At 37.1% G+C, this 20,400-nt stretch overlaps 1 protein-coding gene across 2 annotated transcripts in view; it reads right to left on the bottom strand.

Moving 5' to 3' along the window:
- The window catches only part of CNTNAP4 (contactin associated protein family member 4), a gene marked incomplete at both ends in the record, with an annotated part of 255,494 nt that overhangs the window by 15,608 nt on the left and 219,486 nt on the right, over positions 1–20,400 (bottom strand). For both annotated transcript variants that reach the window (XM_082498062.1, XM_082498061.1), the window contains 4 exons: positions 3,805–4,029; positions 5,565–5,804; positions 8,091–8,309; positions 13,080–13,250. In XM_082498062.1, coding sequence (XP_082354188.1) covers positions 3,805–4,029; positions 5,565–5,804; positions 8,091–8,309; positions 13,080–13,250 — 855 coding nt within the window. The remainder of the gene's footprint in view (positions 1–3,804; positions 4,030–5,564; positions 5,805–8,090; positions 8,310–13,079; positions 13,251–20,400) is intronic.

Raw genomic sequence — 20,400 nt, 5'->3', positions numbered from 1 at the left:
AACAGGCACTGTAGATCACATACTGTGCCTTCTGCTTCACAGGTGCATTTGAAGAGAAAACAAATGTTCGATTTCTTTAAGCAAATAACTATTGAGAAATTGACATAAGTGAGAAATGAAAGAAGGCAACAGGAAAATTAATAGCAACATTGGAAATAGGATGTAGTGGCAAAGATAGCCATAAACGGTCACAAATCTGAATAATGAGTTCACAAATCTGAATAATGAGTTATGATTTCTGTAGAAATTTTAGTAAGTACTTTCATAATTCAGCTGAGAAAGACTTGGTCTGGTAGCTCATATCAATGTGACTCACTAAATAAAACCCAGTAATTAACAAGAACTGTTCTTGTACTGTTTACACTGTCCACACCTTTAAACCTCTGACCAGTTGACAATTCAGTAAGATGCAGTTAATAGTTTCTAGCTCACTTTCCATTTCTTATTGCAAATTCCCAGCCTACTGTCTGTACACATATCATCACACAGACTCTTTCAGAGAAGACAGAGGCAGCAGGGTTTCCTTGCCCGAGATTCCCTCCTAGCTGTAGATCATAGAATCATAGAATTGCTGAGTTTGGAAGGGACCTTTAAGATCATCAGGTCCAACCATTAACCTACCCCGACAAAAAACACTTCTAAACCATGTCCCTAAGTACCACATCTACCATTTTTTTAAACACCTCCAGGGATGGTGAATCCACCACCTCCCTGGGCAGGCTATTCCAATATTTAATAACCCTTTCAGTGAAAAAGTGTTTCCTAATATCCAATCTAAACCTCCCCTGACATAACTTAAGCCCATTTCCTCTCATCCTATCACTAGTCACCAGGGAGAAGAGGTCAGCCCCCACCTCTCTACAACCTCCTTTCAGGTAGTTGTAGAGGGTGATAAGGTCTCCCCTCAGCCTCCTCTTCCCCAGGCTGAACAATGCCAGTTCCCTCAGTCACTCATAAGATTTGTCCTCCAGACCCTTCACCAGCTTTGTAGCCCTTCTCTGGACATGCTCCAACACCTCAATGTCCTTGTAGCGAGGGACCCAAAATTGAATGCAGTACTCGAGGTGGGGCCTCACCAGTGCCAAGTACAGGGGTATGATTGCTTCCCTAGTCCTGCTCAGCACACCATTCCTGATACAGGCCACGATGCTGTTGGCCTTCTTGGCTGCCTGGGCACACTGCTGGCTCATATTCAGCTGGCCATCCACCAACACCCCTAGGTCCTTTTCTGTCGGGCAGCTTTCAAGCCACTCCACCCCAATCCTGTAGCACTGCATGGGGTTGTTGTGAACCAAGTGCAGGGCCCACCACTTGGCCTTGTTGAACCTCATACCATTGGCCTCAGCCCATCAGTCCAGCCTGTCCAGATTCCTCTGCAGAGCCATCCTACCCTCAAGCAGATCAACACGCCCGCCTAGCTCAGTGTCATCTGTGAACTTACTGAGGGTGCATTCGGTCCCCTCATCCAGGTCATTGATAAAGATATTAAAGAGAACCAACCACAGCACCGAGCCCTGGGGGACACCACTTGTGACTGGACACCAACTGGATTTAACTCCATTCACCACCACTCTCTGGGCACAGCCATCCAGCCAGTTTTTTACCCAGTGAAGAGTACACCTTTCCAGGCCATGAGCAGCCAGTTTCTCCAGGAGAATTCTGTGGGGAACGGTGTCAAAAGCTTTGCAAAAATCCAGGTAGATAACATCCACAGCTTTTCCCTCATCCACTAAGTGGGCCACCTTATCATAGAAGGAGATCAGGTTTGTCAGGCATGACCTGCCTTTCACAAACCCGTGCTGACTGGGCCTGATCACCCTGTTCTCCTGCATGTGCCGTGTAATGGCACTGAGGATGATTTGTTCCATGACCTTCCCAGGTACCGAGGTCAGACTGACTGGCCTGTAGTTCCCTGGATCCTCCTTCCAGCCCTTCTTGTGGATGGGTGTCACATTTGCCAACCTCCAGTCAGCTGGGACCTCCCCAGTTATCCAGGACTGCTGATAAATGATGCAAAGTGGTCTGGTGAGCACTTCCGCTAGCTCCTTCAGTACCCTTGCATGGATCCCATCTGGCCCCATAGATTTGTGCACCTCCAGGTGCTGAAGCAGGTCCCTCACTATTTCCCCTTGGATTACACAGGCTTCATTCCGCTCCCCATCCCTGTCTTCTAGCTCAGGGGTCTGGGTACTCAGGGAACAACTGGTCCTACTGCTGAAGACTGAGGCAAATGGGGCATTAAGTACCTCAGTGTTTTCCTCATCCTTGGTCACTATGTTACCCGCCCCATCTACTAGAGGACAGAGATTATCCTTAGTCCTCTTTGTATTGCTAATATATTTACAGAAACTTTTTTTGTTGTCCTTGACAACAGAAGACAGGTTTAGTTCTAACTGGGCTTTGGCCCTCCTGATTTTTTCCCTACATAGCCTCACTACCTCTTTGTAGTCCTCTTGAGTGGCCTGCCCTTCCTTCCAGAGGCCATAAATCCTCTTTTTTTCCCTAAGTCACAACCCGAGCTCCCTGTTCAGCCAGGCTGGTCTTTTTCCCCAACAGCTTGTCTTTCACCACACGGAGGCAGCCTGCTCCTGCGGCTTTAAGACTTCCTTCTTGAAAAGCATCCAGGCTTCCTGGGCTCCTTTGCCCTGGAGGACTGCCTCCCAGGGGACTTTGTCAACCAGGCTTCTGAAAAGCCCAAAGTCCACCCTCTGGAAGTCCAAGGTAGCAGTTCTGCTGAACCCCCTCCTTGCTTCTCCCAGAATCGAAAACTCTTATCATTTGATGGTCACTGTTCCCAAGACAGCCTCCAACCGTCACATCCCCCACAAGACCTTCCCTGTTTACAAATAACAGATCCAGCAGGGCACCTTCCCTAGTTGGCTCTCTCACCAGCTGTGTCAGGAAGTTATCCCCAGTACATTCCAGGAAACTTCTAGACTGTTCCCCCCATTCCCAGCAGATGTCCAGCAAATTGAAGTGGACTACAATTTTCTACTCAACCTTTGGAAAGCAAGGTCAGGCCAGACCCAAGCCAGTCATGACTAAAATGTTTTCCAGCTCACATGATGGGGAGAACACTTCAGTTATTCTACATCCAAGTCTGTGTCTGTCTCAAACCTTCTTTGAGCACTGAACCACTGTGATAAACCCAAAGATTCAACTCAGTCCTTGGTGTTTTTAATTTAAAAAACAAAAACAAAAACAAAAAAAAGCAAAAAAAATTAAAAATTATCTAGATGCAGAAGAAAGAATGAGAAAGAAAGATTCAACTAACATTTAATGTTCAGCTTAAACAGAAACATCAGTTACCTTATGTGTCTTTTCACAGGTATATATGTGTATTTTCATAGGTATATAAGAAGCTTATGAAATTAGTTGAATGAAATGACCTCCGATTAATTTGGAAAATAGATAATGCATTTTCAAAAAGTAGCTTATTTCATTATTTATCATAAGGATGGTAATTAATATGCCATGTGAGTAGCAGACAGGTCAGATACATTTTGGGTTTCATTTCAAAACTTAAAAAAAAGAATATTTTACTGCATTTTTAAAAGATTTTCAGAAATAAGTATTTTTGACATCATGATAAAAAAATAAAAGTAGTAAAAGTTGAAATTACAGCAGGAGGAACACTTTTCATGTGAAAAGCATTGCTTGGTGCAGCTGAAAAATAAATATGTCATTTAAAGCATCAAACAGAGCAATGCTTAGTTTGTGATTCGGGTCTGGGAATCAGAGTGAATCTGAGTTGGCAGCTATGATGTTCATTAGTGTTTCCAGATGGCCTATTTGAACACTCACCGTTTCTTGTAAGAATGACCGAGAGGTATTCCTTGTAGAAGGAGCTGACATAAAGCAGTAAGCTTGGTGTCCGTGTTGTTCGGAAGGCAAACGTAATTGCTTCCCTGTTCAGTGTCATGTCAGCATAGAAAGAAGAAGCATGAGAACTGGAATTTTTAGCTAAGGTGTAGTATTCTTGAAAATTGTATGTCACAGAAGTGCCAGTCCCAAAATAGGCAGAGATCTCTGAAACGAAAAGCAATTCCATTTTTAAATATCATGCAAAACAAATCTAAAGCTCTTTTTTTTCTCTTTCTGCCACAGAACAAAATAAAATGTATTCTTAGCTGTTACGATAAAGCTGAGAAAGAAATATAAATGGAACTAGTATTGAGAACTATAGAGAAAAATAATAACCAACCTGGGGTAGAGCAAAAGCATATTTAGACATGCAAATATCTGTTGGATGAAGAAATGTTTCTTTTTGTCTAGTTGAAGCATGCTTTCTGCTTTTTTCCTGTTAATCTTTGTCCTTAAGTTCAATATGTCATATCTTGTATGTATACTGGTTTTACAGAGAAATCGGTGCAGTAGTTTGAATCCTAACATATTTATTAAAATTGGCCACACCCAAAGCACATTTGTAGAAATAAGAGTGGTTGGGTGGGAGAATAAAAAGGATACAAAACTGGGCTACAGTCTTCTTTTGGATTAATCACTCATAGAGGGCTTTTTTATCTCTGTGATATCTCACAGCCATTTTGTGCTAAAAGTAACTCTCTTAGACTATCCTGTTCTCACACAGGACCTCCACACTTCAGAAAAAATTCTGGAAATTTCTGTAATCTGTCTCAGTATCTTTGACAGAAGGTGACTGGAAATTATTACTATAGGTCATCCCACACTTTCAGCAACAGGAGCCACTCTGCCCCTGCAGAATAATAAACATGGAATGTGACCATTAGTCTCTTTTGCTGTTTGTGGGGGAGGAGGATAGTATCATTCCTCTCTCTGTGACATTAGCTCCAAAGTGATAGATATGGAAGGACTTCACATGAGGCCTTTATTCTTGTGCTGGGAGTGGTGGCTGGACAGGTGTTGTGCTCACTAGTTGAGAGGAACATGGAGTTATGGCATGTAAGCCAATGAGTACTTTGCAGGATGCATCTAATACACAGAAGAAATAAGTAATTTTTAGCAGATCAGAATTAGATCAAAATACCAATATTTCTAGATAAATCTCTGTTCTTAAAATTTAAACGATGATTTGTGTTCATCTACCAGTATGACACCATCAGCGAAGAATTCATTTAAAATGGCTGAAAACATGGGCTCAGTCCTGTTTCCAATGATATCACTTTCTTCTCATAGTAAAAAGAAGTTTAAGGTTCTTCGGCTTCTTGGTTTGTTTTCAAATTTAGTCCCAGTTTTGAGATTAAGACTTAAAAGACAGAAATCCAAAAGTGTTATTAAGATATAGTTCCTAGCTTTAGTATAGTTTAAAAAAATCAAAGGAATTGCATAACATTAAAGAAAAGATGCTGAGCCTTTCACGTAATGTGATTCATGCTTTAAATAGTCTCTGTTGAACAGATCTCTGGAAGACAGTGTTTAACAAAACTTACACTTACTGAACAAATTCAGCTGAATGTTTCTCCGTGTTAAATAAACCATAAGTATTTTGCAAGCATTTAAATGTATTTTTAAAAGGCTGTAAAGATCATGTTCTGGACTGTATGGTCCTGTTTTCAATAATGGATAAAGCTAAAAGATATGCTTGCCTTTCTTACAGAATGGCCCAGCGTAGGCAGAGAAAGTGCAGTCACAGGAGAATCCACTGTATTTCTCTCTACATTTTCCACCATTGTGACACAAGTTACCATAGCTGCTACAGTGTCCAGGACAGCCTGGTTCAACTCCTGGTGTTATCTTTGCTCTCTCTTCCAGGTCAAGGGCCATTCCATTCAACTGTAACGAACGAATGCATCCCAAAAATCCTTTCTGCCTGGATGCTGTCCCACCTGAAAAAAAATCCATGTGAACTTTTAAAATTTTAAAAGAATTTATGTGTAAAAACCTCTTTGTGTTTTACAGCCCCTGAACAGTCTGTTGTGAATTTCCAAGATACAAGCCTATGCATGAGAAAATACTTATAAATAGTTTTAAAAGCATATCTGATTTATTTTTTGTTAAGTAATTGCAGCAAATCCTTGAAGCTTTTAATGAGAAACCGGGATTTTGCACAGTAAGATACCGAGCAATGATGCATACTTCTTTCAATTCACAAAGGAGTAACGTAGAGAGATTAGGTGGGGTTTTTTTCTGTTTTGTTTTGTTTTGTTCTTTTTTAATGATGAGAGAAATGAGGAGAGGAGAGGAGAGGAGAGGAGAGGAGAGGAGAGGAGAGGAGAGGAGAGGAGAGGAGAGGAGAGGAGAGGAGAGGAGAGGAGAGGAGAGGAGAGGAGAGGAGAGGAGAGGAGAGGAGAGGAGAGGAGAGGAGAGGAGAGGAGAGGAGAGGAGAGGAGAGGAGAGGAGAGGAGAGGAGAGGAGAGGAGAGGTGGGGAATGTTAAAATGAGCATTTTGTTGGCACTTTTAGGCTTTAGTTCTTCTTCAGGCTTCTTTGGAAAACCAGAGTATATACATCTAAGAGTGTTTTAACTGGAAGAAATCACAGTCTTTGTAACTAACTGATGGATGACTATGGCAGGTACTGGGTATATGAGAGGACATTTAAGTAAAGAGTTCCTCTGCTAATGTCATTTTTAGGACACTGTATGTTTCATTTTTCCCCTAGATCCTTTCACTGGCTTGAGCAGACAAGCCTGGGTCTGTACCAGTGGTCTGTCAGTGGAAGTAGTCAAAGAGTAAGTCTTATTACTCGCTCCACTGAAGAAAATTATATTTAATTGAAGAGATGAAAATATCTTATAAATAGTTGTGAGTTATAAAAAGTTGCATTGTCCAAAAGATGGCTTTAACTCGAATACAAAATAAACTAGACACCATTTTGATCCACATAACAGTTTTGCAGTTGAAGAAACAGATTCCCCAAAAAATTTTACTGTAGTCATAGCAAACCAACACAAATTATATTCAGGAAACGCATGACACAAATTATTCAAATGAATCACTATCATTTGTCATGTCACACTTGAAAAACACTGTTTTGACTGAATAAAATTAAACAAATGTCTTTTTTATCAGTTCTGCTCCAAATTATTTCAAAATAATTGTACAAACATAAGTGATTTCAAGGTACAGAGTACTATAATGAATGCTATTTCATTTTACTTCCAGGATCTTCAAGAATTTTCAGGAAGGAAAAAAAACCACAACACCAGAAGCAAAACAACAAAATCACTCTTCTAATGCAATTATTCATCTGAACATTATCTGAAGAAAACAAGCTAGACAGCTTGTTTGTAGATAAGTCAAAACAGTTTTTAAATTGTCAGCTCCATACAGGAGATGGATGTATATAAATTTACTAGAATTTTTCATGTTATTTCACACAAAAAAAAAATCACTCTAGCCAATGGCCAATCACTTCATAAAAAATTGTTAGAAAGTACAACTGCCAGTTCGGGTTAATATAGTATTGGAGAAGGGTTAGAAGAATTAGAGATCAATTAATTGTCAAAATCTTTAGAAAACAGTTTAGATTTGATATTACCACAAACACCCCTAGAATTAGACTGTTTCTGAGCCTTGCTTCACAGATCAGAACTTGCAAATTCAAACTGATCTAATTACAACTGTTCATATAATAGCCATTATACGGTAAGTCATATCAGAGGACAGCAATAGAATTTATTGTAGTATGGTAAACAGGAATCTCCTAGTCCTTCCATTAATAGTTCTAGTCCATTACTGTGAATATAAATGAATTTTAAGACTTCTCCTAACTCCACTATAGCTAGGATCTTGACTATCTTTATTTTATGTAAGCTCCCTCTATGTTTTTGATCAAAATATAAAATACTTCGATGTTTGGCCTAGTCTCCATCTTTCACCCTTGATACCTTTGGACGCACAGATCAGATACAAGGGTTCCCTCTTGATTTATTTTTTTCCTAAGGACAGTTTGTGTAGGTACAGTTTCAGAACACTATTCCTCTTAACCACACTCTTCACCAACACACAGCAAATAAAACACGTATTAATTTAGTATGATGTGTCTCACAGTAGATCTGGATTAAGATGTGTTTAAAAGTAAGGCAGACTTTACATGCTGTTATATGTATACCATATATATACGTATTTTCATGATGATAATTAGGAAAGATTCTGTTAAATGAGTGCGTACCTACAAAAAGCTGGCTGTTGAGCTGCAAGCGAATATGCCCATCAGGTGGAGCACTGTGAGACCTTTGAGGAAGATGATCTACTTGTAAGGATGCCTCTTTGATGTTTCGTTCTGCCTTCACATAATGCCACTGGTTGTCATTCAAGGAAGTGAGTGATTGCACTGTAACTTCGCTAGGTCCGTTTCCAACATCGAAAGAAAAAACCACTTCAGATGGAGCTAGAAAGGCAGTAATAAAGGACATTTAAACTATTTCATAGTTAATTGGGTCACAAAATTATTAAGTGGTAGAACAAGTTACTTTAAGGTCTAGCCTACTATTTCATGGCATTAGACTGATTGTTTTAGGGGAAAAGTTTACTTCAGGATGTGTAACCCCAAAATTCAGTTTTCATACTCACAGTGAGAACAATGATTTGGCTACAGCATGGAAACTGTTTGTGGACCCCTAGAGAGTATAGTAGTCAAGAAACAGAGAAATGGGCTAGCTTTGTTATTTTTCAGTTTGGATAAAAAGAATCTCTTGCTTACATGTTAATTGATTACCATTGATAACTATATTTAAATTATCACCACTATAATCCAATCAACATCTACTGTCTATTTGCTGCTGCTATTTATTCACACAATCTCTACAAATATCAGAGGGCAAATTTTGACATACTTTACAAGACTGTTCATACGGTGAATTAGACTGAGCCATTCCCTAAGCAACTTTCACATTGTATAGTTTTATATAATTTTAAAGCATAACTGAATCTTTGCTGGTCAAAATAATAAGATGAGGAATATGTCAGATATTGAAGATCTGAAAAATATTAATATTCTCTCTGACACTGTTTCTTCCACATACTCAAGGACAACCATGTATGAAAATAAGTAATCCCTAAACAAGGGATTACCAGCATCTTGAATTGTTAAGGATTTGATTAAAGGACTAGAGGCCTGAGGAGATTCCATGAATCCAAGAGAAAGTTCCCAATTATGTCATTGAACTCTGAGAGAAAAGCAAAACAATTAAGAGTCAAGGGAAATAAATCCTCTTCAAACAATATTTTCAAAGATGAATTTATTCATTTAAAAAAATATATTTCATGACTTATTTTTATTTTCTTTTCACTTTTTAAAGATACATTAGACTTTTTTTAACATTTAGGTCCACTTTGGCCAACCTTTAGATTGATTAATGCCACATGTTTGCAATCCCTTCAGCTCTGAATCTGATTGTTATATTTTTCTATAACAGTTGAACTTGAGAGAGAAAAGTAAAATGACAAATACACAAAGCGTTTGACTTCCCAAATAAAATAGCACATAATGTGCAGTCAATTTTTAGAAGGAATGCCTTTTGTAATAAATGATCTCTTCTGCTTAAAAATCAGCAGTGTATTATACAATAATAAGAAATAATTTATGTTTAAAAACAGTTCCTCAATAAAACGAATTTTAGGATAAATTTGTTTCATTGGGACAAAGTTGAGAGCTCAGTCTCCCCTTACTGAGGGCTAAAAGAAAAGAAGAAAAACACACAGTGGGAGAACAAAAACAACAGAAACTCCATGTGATTAGGTAAAAAGAATTTCTGCTGGATGTTACCTTCTGTAGGGAGATCTTTGTAATCCTCTGGATACTGTTGGAGTGAAGCCTGAAAACACAAATTCTGCTTTGAACTCACTGAATGTGCCTAATAAGTAGCTTATCAGAATGACAGATCTGACAAATAATGTTATTGTTTAGACTTTAAAGGCAAGAAAGCACATCATAAAGATTTTGAAATAACGACTGAAATAATGACTTATGTTAGTACCACTAAAAAATAAATGTTATCTTGAAAAAGGGGGACCAACGCCAGAAATTCCAGAGATGAAGGCCCAGATAGCAAGGATGACCATGCAGTCATCCCATGCAATGTCTGAAGACTGATCAAAATATAGCAGAAAATGTGAAAAATATAGTCAGTTAACATTCTATAATATTTTAAATAATTCTGCTAAAAGCAACTACACTGGAAATTTGGAAGAAATTTGACAGTTGTAAGTGGAGTGGTCAAGCCACCTGTGGAAGGTGTGCCATAGGACACGGAGGGATGATGACTGAGGTCTAAAATTTGTCCTTTTGTCATAAAGGACCAAGGCAAAGAGTACTTTGGTCATTTCCTGGGCAGCAGGGGAGGGTATGTCCAGGAGTTCTCTTCCAGTGCAGAAATATTTGGTGGACCTTACCTACATAGGTGTTAAATCAAAAAATTTCCAATGCATTCAAACATATGCAGAGCACAGCTAGAGATTGGCAAAGTGGAGCGGAAATGCAGTTGGTGGTAATCATGGAGTATGGTCAATGGCTAGCCATGGCTAAAATGACTAACAGAAAGCACAGTCATTGAGAACGATTCAGAGTATTGAGGTTGAGTATCACGTGCAGAAACAGAATACGATTACCAAGTAATTTGCTACAGAATACAAAATCCAAGCACCTTCCATAAAGGAAACAATAGAATTCCACTCATCCTGGGCAGAAAATTTCAAATTTAGGCAGAAAAAGGCCAACAGCAGCTGCGTATTGGAGTCTTCAGAATTATTTCCAAAGCACCCACAGAAGATCCTCCAAATTAATGAACCATAGTGTTCCCAAACCTACTTTAAATTTCTGGTTAGCTCATTGCTTTTAAATAGGAAATAACCCTTCCGTGAGCACTCAGTATAACATAGTTACTCAGAGTTTCAGCCAGATTATGTAACCTGCAGTCATATAAGTATTTAGCAGAGTCTACTATTCAGAGTTGAATCAGCCTTGTTGCTTTCAACCACAACTTCCGCAGAAGATTACAGGAACTTAGACAAAAATTGAGAGACCTGAGTTTTTTATAACCCTGTAAAATAGGGATCAAGTATCTTCTTCAAGACTATTCACTGCCGCTGTGTTTTAAAATAGTTAGGATGAACACCTCCATTTTTGCAATAGTTTTCTAGAATATTATACACAGATGCACTGCAGTGTTTATAACTTCATAAAACCAAACAAACAGCTCTAAACTTCACATTTCCTGTCAAGATTCTTCATCTGGCACTTTTGTTTTGTCAAAGTTAGACTTAAAGCTCTAAAGTACATTATGTCGTAAATAAAAGAATTAGATATAAAGCTTGAGAACAATCAATAAAATGTTAAGAAAAATCATTGTCTTCACAAGTATGGAATGCCAAATGTTAATGACATAATGAATTTTAAATCATTTCTAACACATCCTCATCTTAAACACTGACATCTGACATTTTCATTATTGTTATTTATTACTACACAAATCAAACAAAGACATAGATCTATGCGGAACTATTAATAGAATATCAAGGGTAGGTTGGTGGCTTACATTCACATCTATTATAAAAGAGTATATTATGGTGAAATCTAAATGATCCTATGCAATATGAAATGTTCAAAGTGATTAATATTTTTTCTTCTTTTAGAGAGAAAGGTTCTTGTGATAGAAGTGCATATTGCTCATGTTCATCCCTCATTGCTGTCATCCCTAACTAGTTACAAGTCCTATAAAAAACATAAGTATACTGTAGTTTGGATATTTACAAATGAATGGAACAAGTGATATGAGTTTGCATATTATTATTCTGCTGAAAGAGTTATGGTCTTCCGTCAACTGTCTGAATAAATTTAGTTCTCAGAAGCAGACTTTTAATGTTTCCATGATTTAACTGTTATTTTGAAAAGGGAAATAATTGCTCACACAATAATACTATCATTGCTTCAGAGATTCTCCACTGAAGCGCCGACCCAGTATATTTTCTGTATTGCATGACACTGAGGTTATCATGCTACTGTGTTTTCACCTGCTCACAGAACTTTAACAGAAGGCAGTTCATACTCTCGATAAATATGGCAAAAACACTGTTGAAAACAGGTTATCTTTCAAATACAGGACTACAGTTTGAGATAACGCAAACCAAATTGATTAAGCATTACACTATATTCTATAATTAAACTGCCTACAGAAGAACACAGTAGGTGTTTTCCTGTTTGTTTCAATAACATAAGACATAAAAATTGGAAAAGAAAAAAAAAAAACAACAAGCAAGCAGAATATTTTACTTTTTAATAAAGATGTATTAATTTTTCTATAGTAATATTTTGCATTCTGTTATATATATATATTTATTTGTACTCTCCACTGGAAAATACTTGAGTGTGATAAAACAATGATTTGTAAAAACATGAGGAACTGTCTAATCCCAAGGTACAAAGAGTTCTAAAGGAGTCTCAGAGGCACCTGTCAAGTATAACACTTTTTAATTGATGTGCCATTTCAAACAAATCCAGAAGTTTTTTGAAACAATAGTTTATCCTTTTAAATATTCTCCCTTTTAAAAATGAACAATCTGACTAAACATTTGAGTCAACTATGATAAAGTTTTCATTCTACATTAGTCTTCTTACTGATTTTAATGAGACATTTAATTCTCTCCTGTGCAACAAAAATTTATTCATGTGTAAAAGTCTAAATATTTGGGTATGTACAAAGAAAATAACAAAAAAAAAAAACAAACATAAAAGCAAATAATTCTGAGAAAGTGTAAATAAGATAAGATACTGTGCCACAGAATGTCTGAGTCACACTTTGTGACTGAGTGAATCTCCCAGCATCCACGTGTAATGCCTGGCCTTACAATTTGGAGGGAGAGGATTTGGTGGCAGGGATGCAGTGAGCAAGGGAAGGAGGAACAGTCTGAGCAGTCAGACTGCTGTGCTCTTAGATTAAGAACCCCAGGGGCCAGAAATTGTCTTTGAATTTGTATATTTGTATAGTCTCAGTGCTGGGATTTTGAGGGGAATGATAAAGCTCTGATAACAGTAGTAACAGTAAAGCTAGGGAACAGTTTTAAAATATTCACCCTTTAAGTTAATTTTAATTTAGTCCAACTGAAGGCAATAATAATAATAACAACAACAACAGCAACCACCACCATCAGTCATGTTACTTACAGTATAACTCTATCCTTATGAAGTCTTGAATTCCTAGGTTTTCTAAGAACACTCCTGAGGAAGCAGTAGTTTTAAAGAAAAACGAGACATCTGCGCTGAGCTCTCCGTGGAAGGTGGGGAAATGCAGGTAGGATGTCTCTGTGTTGAAGGATGCTGAATTCCAAAATGTTCCTGGTTGTCAAAATGAAAGATTAAGTGATAGATACCATGTTATCTAATATTGCCAGTATAAGTTTTATAACCGATTAAACAAAGGAAAGTGCACAGGTCTAGGAATTGTTTGCAATGTTCAGAGAGTCTAACTTCCACAGAAGCCTTCTGCTTAGTCTATAAAACAAAAAGGGGGGGTACTTGTAAACGGAAAAATGATACAGCAACAGTAATTAAGGTTCTCAGTTTGGACAACCAAAAAGCAATTAATGGGAAATAAAATGCCTGGCATCTCAGCTAGAAAGTCCAGTTAGGGCCTGATATATCCTTTTATGAAGTAAACAAACATAGCAGCTTTGAATGAAATACTATACCTACATTAGCTACCATAAACTATAATTGTCAGTTGTTATGTATATTTCTCAAATAAGAAGGAAGAGTCCTTTTATTTTTGTAGTACAGTAACTGTAGTCCAGTGAATTGTCACCAGATATCACAAAGAAGTTAGGATACAGCTCCTAGTTATTACTGTGGAAGGAATTAAAAAAAAAAAAATATGAAGGTGTCTTCTCCTTTGACTTCAGTGAAGAAATTCATGTGTGATTTTACTTACATGTTAAATCCAATGTAAGTCAGTTTTAATCAAAAAAAGGCTACCAGATAAAAACACAGATATTTTGCTGGTTTGATTTTTCAATTTTTCAAGCTCTAATAACAGCCTCTTCTAACGAGAACGTAATCTGCATTTATGGTGTTCAACTAGAAGTTTCTTGTTATTATTGCTGAATTCTTACAGATGTATCTGTATTTACTAAGCTATATTGCTTTCTAAATCAAATGAGGCATTCAGTACCGTCCTATCCAGTTGAACAAGGCCATTACAGATTGTCCTGTGATCTGGGTCTAAATACTACTCAAAACTATGATTTTTATTCCAGGAACTCTCTGTTTTGAGGGGGTGGGGGGAAAAGATTTATAATTTTCTCTCTTATCTGCAAAATCAAACACTTATGATACAGTGTGTTCAGAGGCCTGGTCTACAGCCTCTACAGTGAAGTAAAACCAAAGTCCATTCACCCATTCTTTCTGACTTTGTAGCAGAGTTTTAATCAGGGTTCAGACCCTGCACCGAGAAAAGCAGCATGGCAGGATATTCGTGCATATTCTGGGAATTGCTTCCTGCGCCACGTGCCATTTGGGAATACTGCCAGCCATCACAAGCTAGAGCAGCCACCAGGACAACCTTGGTTGTCATGGTAGGTCAGAGCTGTGAATGGATGGCCCGGGCTGGGAGAGGAAAGTGTAGCTTTGCTCCTCGCTCTCCTGTGCTGCCTGAATTGCTCCTCGGAGCTATCATCCTGTGCAAAGCAGCATCAGCCAAAGGCCTTACGTATTGGGATCAATTTTAAAACCATGTTCCTCAGCTGTTTCAGGTCATGGCTCCCACAGAGCAAACTTCGCCAGAGTTATGACTCAAGTATATAACGACTATTTAAAAAACAATGGGCTGGCCATTACAAGTAATTCAAACACAATAGGAAGTTTAATACTACTAATTTATACAAAATTGGTAAAATGTTTCTAGCAATTAGAAGAGAGACAATAGTGGCAGTAACAGTCCAGTAGAGTAATGATACAATTAGCTTCAATGAAGCATTGGAATGATCTTTGTAAATCAGAACGGAGTCCTTGGGGGAGGGCATGGATAGGAAGTTTTATTCTTCCTCTCTTAATTTCCTGTCTTCTCTTATCTAGCTGTTCTTTTTCTCGGCTCTAAAAATTGTGTGATTTATGAATGTTAAGCTGCTGTATCAATAAAGCGGGTTAAATATAGATCTAGCAAAAGTATATTACAAAGTATCTTATGCTGTTGTAAATCAGGGTGGGAAAAGAATTTCTTCATTTTACAGTATCTGGCTCACAGTCTCCTATTTATTTTTCTGGAACTGCCGAACACCATGTAGTTATGAAATCAATAATATTTAGCATTTTATCTGAGTAGTAAGACTGCAGTCTTCCTATGTGTAAAAAAACAAGATCCTGTTTGTTATCAATAAAATAGCAACACATTTATATTGCAAAAAATGACTTTAGTGTTTGGCATATATCAATTAGTCTTACCAACTCGAAATTGTAAAGTGGAAAAGGGACAAATGAGAAAATGACAGATAAATTAGCCATTTTTATGTTGTAAAGATAATAAAGTGACCCCCAAAACAGTTGTGCAATTGCAAATTGTAGCACTCTTCAAGTTTTTAATCAAAACTGAAATCTGCTTGTTATTTGTATCAATTTTTGATATCTCTAAGTGTTTTATCATTCATTCCTTCAGTGTGAAACACCAGTGGGGATAGTGAGTGCTGAGGCAGAGAAAATAAAAATCTTATGTTGCCAAACAATATTTTCTGTAAATGTTTTTTTGACTAGTCTTCCCATTCCCCCAAACAAAACAAATCTCTTATTGACCTGACTCATAAAATACCACCCATCTCTTACAGATTGACATAGCTAAGGCACACTGCTGTTAATCTGGAGGTGCTAGCTGTGCTCTCAGAGCAGCTATACTCTTGGTGAAGATGACATTCAATGCGCTGTCTGTCTTTCCCATATTCTCCCTCTTAGAGGGACCTTGAGAAACACTTGAAGGGTACTTGAAGGGTTCCAGCAGAGAGTGCTCTTCTCTGTAAGACCCAGTTTCTGGTCTCTGGTGTATCAACAGGATCTTTGAATTTCACTGGAATGTCACTGCGATCAGATTATAGGTGCACAGTAGCAGTAATGGAGGTTAATACTGCAGAAAGCATGCTCATTGTAAATTGTAGATCCTGTTAGGCTGTCTGATCAACACTGGCAGGTTATCTGATCTTACTTAAACTGTCAGTAGATGATCATGATTTTGCACGTTGTCTTTGGTCTGCTCCTCCCTATCTGGCCTCCTAAACTGATCTTTAAATTATGTGATCATCTATTATTTGTATTCTAATGGGTTTGTTTGTTTATTTTGTTTGGGTTTGGTATTGTTTTGTTTCGTTTTGTGTTGTGGGCGGGGGGGGGGGGGGGGCGGACAGTTGCTTTGCTTTATTCCTGTGCAAAACCAAGCAGGAAAATCATCCCTACTTACTACATGGTTTAGTTACATTTATTTCTTTCCATATTTGCCCCATGTTTCTGTCAGTTTTGCTACATGAAAAAAAATTCCCTTCATCCTGCACAGCGGAGAGGAGGCCAAAATTACTGAGAAGTGTGCAAATTGCTTCTTCTAAATCTATCCTCTTAACATTATGAAGTCTGACCAGCTGGCAACTGTTTGCCTCTGAGAATTTGTGGAGTTCAGCTGTCCCATCTGTATCACTACTTCCAGCTCCGCTACATTGCAGCTTATTATAAGATTCATAGATTAAAAGACCAGAAGGGAAAACTGTGATCATCTAGTTTGACCTCTGGTATGTCACAGACTGTATAAATTCCCTGAATAGATTCTTGTTTGAAAAACAGCCTTTATTGCAGGAAAAATATTCTATCAATTAAATTAAAATTTTTCCATTTATGGAAAAATTTTTCCATTTATTACCATTATGCTCTTACTGTAAATTTATATATGTATTTATGTATTCACACAGACTCAGCCTGCTGCCCTAGTTTCAAATCCTAACCACTAGATATTTTTCTGATTTTCTCTCCTGCTTTCAAGAACATTATTTTAAAGTTCTTAGTCTATGAAACTCCATTTAAATTGAACATATCACCTCAAATTTTGCCTGAGTTAAGCAGAGATTAAGTTTAAGAGTCTTTCTCTAAAAAAATGCATCTCTTAACTTCTTTAATGTGATCCTTTAACCATACGTCCTTTTCATATAGTGTAAAACTGTAACCACAGGCTTGTATTAAACTTCTCAATTATGCAGGAAGCAGTAAACACGATCAAAATAATGTTGATTAGACTGAGGTTAGGACAGAAATAAATTAATATTGTAAAACTAAATAAGAGGAAGAAGTGAACACTCAGTATAAATACTTCTTTTATTAACAGTCAAAGACATAGACTGATTTCTCAGGCTACTGCACATAGGTGAAACAGATTTTTTTGGCTAATCTTTGAAATTTACTGTGCCGCTTTAATGAAGGTATCACTTATGATCAGTTAATACAGTTGGTCTCTAAAATTATTGTATCCGATGCTCACATTAGGGGTTTTTTTGGTTTAAATATCAAACTGGGAACTCATGTTGAATGGATTATCTGCACACATTTGCCTGCTTGTACTATCATTTTGCAGTTGAATTTCTACATTTCCGTTTTTGTGGTTTTTTTTTTTTGGTTTTTTTTTTTTATTCAACCAAGTATGTAACACTCCGTCAAGTATCTTATTAGACTCCAAGTATCTCACCTCACCAATATTGCCTTTACCAGTACTAAAGTCCCTCAAAAGTTTGGCCAAATTGCTTTATATAAACTCAAGCTGAATGATATATTATTTTTAGGTGGCATTGCACTATCCTTATATTACGTTTTATTCAATTAAGATCTATATGATCAATTTTATTTTCAGACCAAGAATCAGTCTGATGCTGACTGATTATAATTACCTATTTATTACACATAATTTTGTCACATTAGCTTTCTTTCAGTGTTCTGGATATATTTGTATGTTCTAACACTTATTGGAACTTCATAGTAATAAATCAGAGTGTTTCCAGCCAGTTCTTGCAAGGTAAACAGCAAAAAAAACCCACCCTTGAATGGTGTGGTTTTTTAAAAGTCTACCCATACTGACTCTCTCTATTAGAATTTAATCAACATCTGGCTTTTTCTTGAATAACGACAAAAATAATGGAGATGCCTCTTTCTTTTTTATGAAAACCATAATATTTCTATCTATTAATGGCCCAAAGGTTTGTTTTGTCCTCATATGCTTCAAAATCTTTCCTGTTACCCTACTCAGTTGATATGGGTTAATTTGAATCTTAACTCTCATTATATTTAAATATATTTTTCAATTTGATATCAGCAGTGCTGGCATACAATTTATTAGATGCATTGTACAGGAGAAAAGGGAATATAGAAATGAATCAGTAATATATTTTAAAGGTGACAGAAATGGATGGGTGCTACTCATGTACAGAGCTGAGTGTCACCAAATCCTATGGCCTAATTTCTCATAATGTCTGTATTTCTATAGAATATCATTACTACTTTATTGCACTTTGGCATCTTAGAAATGCAGGTATCTAACTCTACCACAAATGCTGAGAAAAATCATTAATATCTGAATGAAACTTTATACATAAAAGTAACTATACTGGTATATCAGGTCACTCTTTCCAGCTTTGTTCTAGCAAATACGGTTTGGTTTTCTATAAGTACCACACTTCATTGAGAAAGTCAATCCATAAAACCTAACATAAAGAAACCAAGTACCATAATGCAATGTTAAATAAAAAAGTGAAAATAAAAAATGTGCAATGAAAAATTGGCAGCTTCTACCAGACTGCATTTGAGTTATGATACACGACTTCTTAGAAGTACTTAATGAAGTAAGTCTAACTTGGGAACTTAATCAAGGGAGTGCATGGTTTATGACATTTCAATTCAACAAACTATTTATGGGTCTACTATATTTTGCTGTGGGCATAAACAATTATTTTTATCTCTAAGTAGATGTCCTACAAGGAATAGATTATTGATGCAATGAGAATTTATGATCTTTTGGTTTTGAATCATTTAACAAAACTCTAAGTGCATCACAAATACAACGTTTTCCTGACATTTTTATACAGTGTGCCAGTGAGTTATTCTGAAGAATTTATGTCTGTCAAAAAGAACAAAAAACATCTTTAATAAAAATATATCCCCTATGAAGTAGAATTGTATAATTTAGATCTAGACAGTGACAGGAACAGAATTAGGCAATAATCTCTCTGGATAGTACTCAAATCACACTTGTGCATCCAAGAATGTCTATTTTTCCGTGTTTTACGGCACTTTTGAGAAATGGATATTTGCTGCTAGATCTTTTTTGTGTTCTCCACCTATCCAAAGTTGCAGAAGAAAATAAATGTCATTGAAAGTGCATTTAATTAGACCCTCATGGGTGTCTGCAACCTCAGATTAGAAAAAATCTTAATAACGGCCTGCTTCCTTCCTGCAGCTTCAAAGTGTTACTAATATGTTATTGCTGATCTTACAAGAGAGTTTAGACTTCATTAGTTTTGTCTAGTGTGAAACTCAACATGTCGAATTCAGAAACTAATACAACTTGTGGCTTTTTACATTTTCAGGAAAACTGAAATTTAAAGAATATTTTCTTTATAAAACCTGCTGCTGATACATAAAGACCATTGCAAAAAATTCTTGTAAGTCATACACTCAGTCATTTCCAGTATAATGATTAAAATAACAGTACAATATTTATTGTTAGATATATAATTATGTTGCATATGAGAAAAGTTAATATAAATTAATACAATATAAAATGTATTATATAGATCATCTATTATATATGATATATGCTAAATCATATATCATTATACTATAAAATATACAGAATAATCTCCATCACTCCTATCTTCAAAAAAGGCAAGAAGGAGGACCCAGGGAACTACAGGTCGCTTAGTCTCTGAGAAGGTAATGGAGCGACTCATTCTGGATGTCATCTCCAAACACATTAAGGAACAGGAAGTTATTGGAAGTGGTCAACACAGATTTACAGGGTAAATCATGCTTGACCAATCTGATAGTCTTCTGTGATAACTGGTTGGCTGGATGAGGGGAGAGTCGTAGATGTCATCTACCTTGACTTCATCAAGGCTTTTGACACTGTGTCCCATAACGTCCTCATTAGGAAGCTGAGGAAGTGTGAGCTAGATGAGGTGATAGAGAGGTGGATTGAGAGCTGGCTGTGTGACAGAACTCAGAGGGTTGTGATCAGCGGCACAGAGTCTAGTTGGAGGCCTGTAACCAGCAGTGTCCCCCAGGGGTCAATACTCGGTCCAATCTTGTTTAATATATTCATCAGTGACCTGGATGAGGGGACAGAATGTATCCTCAGCAAGTTTGCTGATGATACCAAACTGGGTGGGGTGGCTGACACTCCAGAAGGCTGTGCTGCCATCCAGCATGACCTGGACAGGCTGGAGCGCTGGGCAGAGAAGAACCTAATGAGGTTCAACAA

The sequence above is a fragment of the Vanellus vanellus genome (genome assembly GCF_965231255.1).
Source record: "Vanellus vanellus genome assembly, chromosome: Z".
NCBI lineage: Eukaryota > Metazoa > Chordata > Aves > Charadriiformes > Charadriidae > Vanellus > Vanellus vanellus.
The sequence above is the reverse complement of the archived record's forward strand: the minus strand, read 5'-3'. Positions and strand labels throughout refer to the sequence as shown.